This window comes from Ahaetulla prasina, chromosome 4, assembly GCF_028640845.1.
Source record: "Ahaetulla prasina isolate Xishuangbanna chromosome 4, ASM2864084v1, whole genome shotgun sequence".
NCBI lineage: Eukaryota > Metazoa > Chordata > Lepidosauria > Squamata > Colubridae > Ahaetulla > Ahaetulla prasina.
This window is the reverse complement of record NC_080542.1, coordinates 88,247,029-88,257,228: the sequence shown is the minus strand read 5'-3', so window position 1 is coordinate 88,257,228 and position 10,200 is coordinate 88,247,029. Positions and strand designations below refer to the sequence as shown.

The 10,200-nt window shown below is 35.0% G+C and overlaps 1 protein-coding gene across 1 annotated transcript; it reads right to left on the bottom strand.

Moving 5' to 3' along the window:
* Nucleotides 1–361: 361 nt before the first annotated feature.
* ASTE1 (asteroid homolog 1) lies at nt 362–10,189 on the bottom strand. Its single transcript, XM_058184181.1, has 5 exons — nt 10,078–10,189; nt 6,419–7,749; nt 4,498–4,708; nt 2,402–2,597; nt 362–767 (listed from the first exon to the last, which is right to left on the bottom strand). Exons 2-5 carry the CDS (start codon nt 7,727–7,729, stop codon nt 479–481), a joined length of 2,007 nt encoding a protein of 668 aa, XP_058040164.1. The 5' UTR covers nt 7,730–7,749; nt 10,078–10,189; the 3' UTR covers nt 362–478.
* Between the last annotated feature and the right edge of the window lie 11 nt (nt 10,190–10,200).

Sequence of the window (10,200 nt, the reverse complement as noted above, 5' to 3'; positions counted from 1 at the left end):
CTTCCTCAATTTTCCTCACACTCCTGGACTAAGGTGTCTCTTTTGCAATGGTTCTGCTTTTTTCTTTATTTCTTCATTAATATATCCCATTGTAGTCTTACAATTCAATAAGATTTACAAGATATGTAGAGCAAAAAAAAAATAATAAATCAAAATATCTACAGTATTATTACAACATAAATAAGGTACATAATTTCCTTAAATGTATAAATGCATACAACAAAACAATGAAAAAGATGGCACAATAGGTAGGCATCTTTGAAATATCTTTCAGAAACATTTCCAAAGTAAGATTAGTTTTTAAATATCTTCTGAAAATTTATCCATTATTAGAAACAATTCAGCAATTTTTCATGTTCCTTAACTATCAAAGGAATAAATCCATTGTAATAGCATTACTTCCTTAATTTTTTTGAGAAATAACTTCTCAAACCCAAAGACAGAAAAATATCAACAACCAGTCTGGAATACTGAACTTTCAGTTCTCTATTGCCAGTGTTGCAAATCTGTTAGTACTACAGAAAGGTAAAGTGTCCATCATAGTTCTTACTCTTGTCTCTGGCAATTTATTAACAATTTTCTTATCCTTTTTCCTTTGTGATTTTGACTTCTTCTGAAAGAAACCTGGTGGTGTTGAATCTTTGACTATCTGTACCATGCTGCAGTAAAGCTTGTAGATCTTTGGGGATGTACTGAGGAGGTTCTCTGGTATGGAACTGGATTTAAGCTGATGATACAACCTATGGACAAGGGTCCCATTATAAAGCCTGTCAAAGATGAAAAAGAAAAGTGGTTTTGTATAGGAGAACTTGGAGCTATGTGTTAAAACCACACCCAATCAATCAATCAATCAATCAAACAAACGCCTTTTCAGATTTGTTTTAGAACTAAACTCTCTTGCATTAAGGTGAACTAAAGCTTTGTTTTATATAATATGGAAGTGACTTATTACTGCTTTTTTCTGAGATGATTCACACTTTCCAAATCGATCTTCAGTTCTGGAATTTCCTATTGGTGTTCCATTCCACAATTAGCCATATTTGCTAGTTTTAGCTTTCCAAGATCTTTGAAGTTGCTGTGCCCTAACTGGGTTTTATATAAACACTAATTAAAATGTTGTTTGGGAATCCTTGTTTGGGAAAATGCTACAGTGCATTCACAAAGTATTCAGTACCCCCTTCATTTTGTCAATTTTGTTGTGCTGCAGCCTGATTCTACAGTCGAAATATTTTTTTCTCATTAATCTACACTCAATATCCCATAATGACAGCGAAAACAGAATTTTATAAATGTATCCCAAATCAGTGAGTATTGAATATCCCTATTCAGTAGCATCAACCATTGGGAGATGGAGAATAGAGTGGCCTGTTTTTAGGGCAGGTTTCAAAAAAAGAACTAAAGATACTGTTCTTATGAGGATTATTCTACATTTTAGAATGAGACTTGTCTCCCATACTTTAAAATTTCTGTAGGAAAATTCCATTACATCTAGGTAAGAAATAAGCACCATAAAAAGCTTTCTGGAATTAAAAAACTAAACCATGGCACCAGAATGGGGTATGGCCAACTATTTGAATTGAAGCAAGCCATTGTGTTTCACATTTACTCTTGACATTCTGAAACTTTTAATGCAAATCTGTAAATAAGATATGGAAGCATGCTTGTATGTTTAATCTTGAACAGTTGCTCATAATGGCATTATATAAGACTAGATAGAAAATAGGTTGTTTAAAAATATGTTCATTATCATGGATTTCCCAAAAGCAAAACATGAACAATCTTTGAAAAAAGGAGAAAGCTGAACAAATGCTACTAGCTTAACAAATGCTACTAGCGATAGATACAAATCAGAAAATGATACTGTTGGCAAGTAGTGGTGCTAGAAAATAGAAGCAAATATCTATAGCTCAGGGCTGAACTATGGAGTCATTGGCACTCTGAGCGTATCTGCATTTTTGCTTGCAAACATTTCATTACCTAACATCAGAGAAACTGATGCTATTACTTAGTCAAGTAATAAAACATCTGCACGCAAACAAACAAGCTCAGAGAGCACCAAGGACTCCACAGTAGTTGTATACTGTATTTTTAATTCAATTATTTATACTGTTTTCTTCAAATTTGCTACTGAAAAGATTTAGCTTTATATAATAGCATTTTTGGCTTTGTAATCATAGAAAGTATTGTTGCTGCTAGAAGTTATTAATTCAATACCGCTCATCAGCCTGAAAAGTACAGAAACAGTACAATGCCACAAATGTGCAATTAATTACAACTATACTTTTGGAAAAAGTCTGAACCTCTGAATAACATTTTTATATGCAGAATCTAGTATTGTGTTGAAATTAGAGGAGCATCCTTTAAAATAATCACTACAATATGATCTCTTGGGGATACCTACCGTGTGAGATCTGGCTCAGGGAGAGGTCTACAAAGCAGCTGGTTGAGATACAATCCTACTTGCAGGCAGCACTGCCATTGGCAGAAATTGTGTGCAACATCTAATTCCAAATAATCTTTTGGGGATTTCTTTTCTTTCCATTTCAAAAATTGGTCATGTACAATTTTATTGACCTCAGCATGTGGTGTTTCAGGATCTAGATTGAAAGAAAAAAACATTTCCTGAACACTGAATTATTTTATTTTCTGAATGCATACTAAGTAAGAATTGATACCAAAGTTTCTAAATTTTTAGAATATCAAAATTATAGCTCTTCCTTATTTACTATCTTAAATTTGGATACCTCTCCTTATGTTGGAATAGTGTTACAAAAACAAAGGAAGTTTGGAAAAGTTGTTGGTTTTTTTTACTGTTGATAAGTTTTACTGAAAAATAGTTACTTAGCTAATCCTTATTTTTTTCATGAACAGCTTATATAATATCCTGTAATCTTTAAAATCCTTCTCAAAACAGTTTTTTCCAGGATGGCTGTGAAAAGAATCCATTTGCTATACAAATATATATACTTACTACACCCAACTGTAGTATCAATGAGTTTTTCTCTTATCTGCTACTTCTTCTGTTAAGTTGGCAACATGCACACAGATATTAATGCACACATGGACTAAGAACCATGATACAAAAATTAAATAAATATACATGTCATCAACTCAATTGCAGATCAGACTTTCATTTATGGGATATATCATCTCCCTTCCTTTTAATTTCACAAATTTACATCTTTTATGGTTACATCAAAAGTGGTTCTTTTTTTGTTTTGTTTTTTTGAAAAAGCAACTCGACTGATTTTTGAGGAAATACAAGACATTTTGCTTCCTATCCTGGAAGCTTCACCAGTTGTATTTCAGGATAGGAACCGAAATGTCTTTTTTTTCCCTCAAAAAAACAGTCCAGTAGCTTTTTCAAAATAAAAAAAATCTTGATACACCTATGACCTAAATCACCATAAACATCTCTTATGGTTGTTACTATTACTAGACGGTCAGTATATACTGATTTCCACTACCCATCACAGTTTTGGTTAATGAAGGCTATCACATAATGCTTCATGGTAAGACATAGGACCAGGTTACCAGCCTTAGTAGTACCCATATCATGTTTACACTTCTTTCTAAATGTTAAAGATATAATACTGATTAATTTTGGCACTTCAGCCATTATGCTACAATTGCAACCCAAGTTTTGTTTTTTTACAAGCATATTCTAGGGAAATTAGTAGACAAATTTACTGATTACTTACAAGCCAATATACCTGGGGTGTCAAACTCACGTCGTCACATCATCGTCATGTGACGTTTCGCAACTTTTTGCCCTCCATTAAACTGGGGGTGGGCATGGCCAGCGCGTAATGCATCTGGCCTGCAGGCCACGAGTTTGACACCCGTACAATATACTGTTGTCCACATCCTACAAAGTGGAGGTATACTTTAGAATTAATAATTCTAATGAGATGCATGATACAAACATCAAATTCTCCAGTATTCTTACATCAGCTTTAAATATTAGATGTTAAATTAGATGTTAAATGATTTCTATATTTTCATTTGGAGAGTAAGTAAAAACATTTCTTTTAGTCAGCTGGCTTCTAGCCTGCAATTCCTCACCGTACCACACTGTTATCGATGTCTCACATGATTAGCCCACAATACTGGATATCCTGAAATAGGACTGGCTAATCTGGATCAGAAAGAATGTTTCTGCATGCTCCGGGGTGTAAACTGAGCATGATTAAAAACAAAAATAGGAGCAGTAAAATAGAATATTATTTGGAAGAATAATTTATAATTTCTATAACAGTAATCACTTAGGAAAAGTTGGACTGGATATTTATAACATTTAAATGTTTTGCCCAACTTCTTATGATGTATTTTAATATGAAGTTGCTTACATAATACAAAGCCTCTTGACATGCATTTCATAATTTTACTTAAAATATATCAAATACCAACAAAATTGAATCAAATGAACTATTGCCTTTGGCTGAAATAGCTGGAAAAATCCATGTGTCAACTAAACCTGATCCCCTCTAAACCTACCTGGAATGTGCAACATTTTATCTAATTCCCCAAATATTATTCCAAGAAGTAAAGCCTTGATGTGCTGTAGTGTCACTTTGGGTTCTGAAAACTGGGCCCAGTAACAGGTTACAGCAATAGTGAGCTGCAGCAAACAAGGAACTGGTTCAAGGATACAGGCTGATACTCCGAACGTCTCGAAAAAAAATAGAAGACGCTCTGCAATGGGTGCCTACAAATAAACGATAAAGCTTTCATGAAAAATACTGTTTCCTAAGTAATTTTAATTTTAAACTTATTTATAATTTTATTCAGTGGATCTACAAGTTCAAAGTAAGGTTCTTTACAGAAATATTAATACTTGTATATGATTAGTTCTTCCATTTCACCTATTTTGGGGAGTTAAGAAAATTATTAACAATAATAAACATTCTGTCTTAGTAAATTACCCTCAATCTCTTCCCCCACCCCAAATATTGCTATCTTTTATGTCATACATATTCCATAAGGAATTCTGCTGCATTGTTCAGTTATCAGCAATAGTTAAAGGGGACTTCTGTATAAATTTTGGAGTGTAGATATCAATTACAAATTATTTTCAAAGTCACTGTTTCAATCTTCCCATCTCTTCTTTTAAAAAATGTAAATATGCTTATTTATCAGGACAATAAGTCACAGAATAGATTCATTGGCATTTATGGAATGCTGGACTCCCATAAAGTTTTGGTACCAAAAAAATGGCAAAAATAACATAGTGCAAAAACTGTTAAGTATTTTTATTGAAAATTTTCATTTCTGTAATCCCCCCTCCAAAAAAAAACAGTTGTCTTTGTATACCCCATCTGCTGAACCACAAAGAGTTCTTCTCTCCAATTCCCTCTGTACTTCTGATTAAATGTATTGAGAGCTACTTTAATAAAGCTTTAGTCTTTGATGTCCCACAAGATTTTTTCTTTTTTATTGTAAAATACTATCACAGATATCTCTTTATAAATTTTGTCCTTTCCAGTCAAGGATTTATAAGAAAACTATTTAGAGAAATCAAGAAAAAGACGTTTTAATGGAAATCCTTTCTCATGGGTTACTGAAACATTCTTGATTACCGTATATACTCGAGTATAAGCCGAGTTTTTCAGCACGTTTTTTGTGCTGAAAAACGTCCCCTCGGCTTATACTCGGGTCTATACGGCTTATACTCGAGTTTTGTTTTTTTTTTAAGCCCCTCGGCTTATACTCGAGTATATACGGCTTATACTCGAGTTTTTGTTTTTTGTTTTTTTTCACATTTTACCGGACGGCGCGGGGAAGCCCTGCCGGTGCAGTGAGAGGGCGGGGCGAGGGAGCCGCCAGCCTTCTCAGCTGAGGGAGGGAGGGTTTCCCCAACCGGTAGGTGCCTCATTTCCCACCCTCGGCTTATACTCGAGTCCCCAGTTTACCCCAGTTTTTGGGGTAAAATTGGGGACCTCGGCTTATACTCGGATCGGCTTATATTCGAGTATATACGGTATATCATTTATTTAACATATCCATTAATTACAGTACATGACTCTTTTTAGATGACAATTTTTGCAAGAACATTCAATTTTACACTAAGAAATGTTCTGCAACCATGGCAAATATTTTTCCCTAGTTTCTTTAATGTAGAAGATATTTTGAAAAGTTGTGTAATTTATATGAAAAGCATAAGCGTATATTATTTTGCTAGCCATAGATAGAAAAAAAGAATCATAGTCCAGAGAACTGATTGCTATCTCTCAGGGCATTAAGCATCAGCATTCTTAAATATCAGGATTGTTCATGCTTTTCAATATGTATCTTCAATTATAGAGGTAAAAATCTAACTTTGAAAAATGATTTCAAAAGTGGTTGTTATCAATCTGCCCAGTATGTTTCATATGTTTTCTGCATTGGAAATGTTTAAGCACATCATTTTGATATTTACCTCATTTAATGTAGCCAACCGACTGTCTGGAAATTTCTGTGCCAATTCTGCTACACAAACAGATGATTTCTTGAGTGATTTTTGGAGTCTATCAAATTCATAGAAGACAGGAGAAAATGAAGTTGGCTCTTTGTTCAAAGAGGGACTAAGGGAACTTGGTGAAATGTTCAACAGTAACCAATAGATAATTTGTCTAACTGGCAGAGTTATGGAATGCGCACTATTTCTCTGCATATTCTCCACCTGAACAGGAAGGATTGTTCTTCTTAATTTAAGAGCATCACTAACAAATGGTGCTAGATGTCCTTTAATTAAGTGTGTTGCAATCCACTGTGGTAATTGTAATTTCTTCACTTCCTCAGATTCATACAAACCACTCTGGAAAAAATCTTTGAGATTGACATTAGATGGTTCATATTCTCCCATGAAAGAAGAGAGAAGCTGTCGTATGTCTTCTTTTTCATGCTTTTTAAAATACTTCAATACATTTTCCATTGCCTCAGAAAGATCAGCAAAATGAGATAACCAGTTCAGCAGTCCCTGAATGCGGTCATGCTTTCTTCTCTTTCGCTGGGATTTCTCTATAGGAAGCTGTATTTTACTAAAGAACACTTCCATAGCTGGCAGATTTATGTAGTCATTGCCACTCATTACTGCAAAAAGAGGCAGCAGGGTTTTGTTCATATTGTTAAAATGTCTACAAAATCTTTCTAATGAGAAACACCGTGTTGGGATGTAGCATTCTTTTGAGTCTTTGCATTTACAAAGATTTCTCCACTGAAAATAATTTAGAGGACAATAGCCTGATTGGAGGTCAAAAATGCAAAAATCACTATCTAAAGTTAACACAGGGCAACTCAAGTGATTGGCTAGAGATGCAATATCTCTGTCTGCCTCTGAAAATGACTGTACAAAAGGCACTTGTAGTTCCATTAGAATCTGCTTGAAGACCTCTCTGACAAGCAAAGGCAATACACTCCCCCCACCACCATGAGAAAGAGAATGGGCTGCCTGGATCTTTTCCTGAGCTCGTTCCTTTAAAGTTGCAAATTTTTTATTAGATGCATCATTACCTCCATCCAATACAACATATGGCTTTATGTGGCACACAGCCAATGACTGAAAAAACTGATGTGTGATATCTGTAAAGGAATCATAATCCCCACCATGCCGAATATCCAGATTTGAATCAAAATAAAGGCGATGATATAAATTATTTCCATCAATTATTACATCTGTGCTTCTCAGCTGCAGATCAACAAAGAACTCACTATGTTCCCCTATATAACTCGTTAGACCATGAATGCCCATTCTTATTAGCTGGAGTGTACCTGTTAAAAGAAAAAAAAAAAGAATCTTTCAAAGAAAAAGCAGAAGGTGTGGAATTAATTGACCAACATTGATTAATTATTTGATACTGCAGTTAAAAGTATTTGAACAACATGAGAAAGCAATTGTATTAGAGACTAAAATTCATACGCATGATGGACTTGTTGCTGTAAGAATAAAGCCAATTGAAATGTATTCATTTGGAGAGTAACCTACTGAGCTTCAAAAAATAATCAAATTATAAAGTTGGCCCCTTTCTGAAATAAGGTTCTATCATTCTTCTAATTACCTCAAAATGAGCCCAACAGAGTCAGTCCTTTCTGTTCCCATTACCACTGCAAAACTGTTTTGGCAACCATCTTAATGCAAAATTTCATGAGGCTATTAGGAAGCTAATGCTTCAGGCTAGAAATATAAATGCTTCCTCAAGCATGCTTAGCAGTGTCTGGGTTTGTGGCAATCCCAGAGCCTCATGATTTCCAGATTTCCCTAGTCAGTTTGAGAAGAACAGGGTAAATGGCTCAAAAAATATTTTTAAAATCTCAATGTTTCAAAATTAAAAATGCACTTTTTTTTGCATGTTTTCTTGAATGACATTTTAGGTTAGTGAAAAATTCCATTCACCATTTTATATATGACTAAAATCCCATTTTCCTTTAATGGACTTTTGGGTCTAACAGACACCCCTTCATTAGATGTTAAACTGACAGTTTATTGTATGTATCAATTACCAGGGGGGGAAGTACTTTGATCTAGAGCTCCTGTACAAGCAATTTCCATGGCTTTTTATTCCAAAAGCAAAATATTATGACATCAGTTTTTAGAATTACTTTGGGAAGCCAGTGTTGTCTACTGCCATATGCTATAAATAGTAGTTCCCATATTCTACTGTAATTACATCCGTAGCAAGGTTAAATAAATATAAACTCTTCACATCCCTCCTCTATTTACCCCACATTACATTTTAGTTCATAAATTCATTGGAACAGAAACCTGTCTGTTTAGGCTGCCAAATAGTCATATATGCACTCGATGTTAAACTATAATGAAGGAGAAAGCAATACAGACAGTCTTCAATTTGATGACTCTTAGATTATCTGCAACACTGCAGATTTTTTTTTTTTACTATTTAATTTTTACTTAAGGATATATATATCCCTGTCCTTGGAAAAAAACAACCTATAGCAATCTTAAGGGAGCATCATCTAAAAGGAGCTCTGCTGGAAAAGTGGTTGAGGCCATTTTAATTGGAAGTGGGGAAGAATATGCCTTACATTGTGAGCCAATTTGGCCTAGTATTTAAGGCACCAGGTGAAAAAACAAAAGATCATGACTTCAAGTCCCACCTTACTCATGAAAGCCAACTGGATTAATCATTCTCTCTCAGCCCAATTCATCTCACAGAGTTGTGAGCAAAATAGGAGGAGGAAAATGTGTTGGAAGTTTGCCATCTTGAGTTATGTGTAAAAATAACAAAGGCAGAATATAAATGAATAAAATTTAGGTGCTACATATATATTGATCACAAGCTCCCCTCCTTTGTAATATAGTCAAATCTAGTTGATTCGAGCACCACTCCATCCATGTTCTTTCAAAGATAATTTCAGAAAAAGCATTTTGTTTAAATCATGATCCAATTTCTAAATGACTGAAAAAACCATCCCTAAGCAATTGCCAGCACATCAAAACTTATTGCAGATTGCAATTCTTAAAATAAATGCAACCTGTTGATAAGTCACTGTTGTGAGCTTTTGATTCTTAAAGGAACTGAAATATATCTGTGTCTGTATGTCTGGGCTACATGCAATGGAAATAGCCAATCAAGCCCTGAATGAACGCTGTCAATCCTTAGCTTTCTGTCTCGCGTGCCTGTTTTAAAACAGACGGGTGAACAGGGGTTGAAAACAAAAGTGGAAATTAAGACTGTCGTAACTCTGAAGAAGCCCTTTGCTTAACACTAGAAATTAAGACTTCCTTCTTGGTGTTCCTCCTTTAAGAAAGCCATAGCTTTTTGTCCGGATTCTCTTGTATTTTTACAGTACACCTCCATAACAGACTAAAGTTTTGCAATAATTTTTTTTTTGGCATGAACTTGGAATTCTGAATTTCCAGCTGCCTAGTAAGCTTGCAAGCAAAGAAAACCTTGCAATTCCATTCCCAGCAACATCGGAAGCATCCCGCCTGACCCATGTTTCTAATTAAACATTTTGACCCAGTACGCATATTGGGCGCCGGATTACCGAACACCTTAATTCTAAAGAAGCTGAGAGGCGAACGTTTGACTAGAACCGTGGTGGGCGAAGCCACCACTAACCTCCTGGACAACGTACCTCCGTGCAAACCGTTCTTGAACTAGGCTTTTAGAATGGAGGAAGCGGCCACGCTAGCGACAAATAAGGCGGGCCACAATACCTACGTCATCGCCAGTCTCTACAGTACCGCGTTGAGAAAGA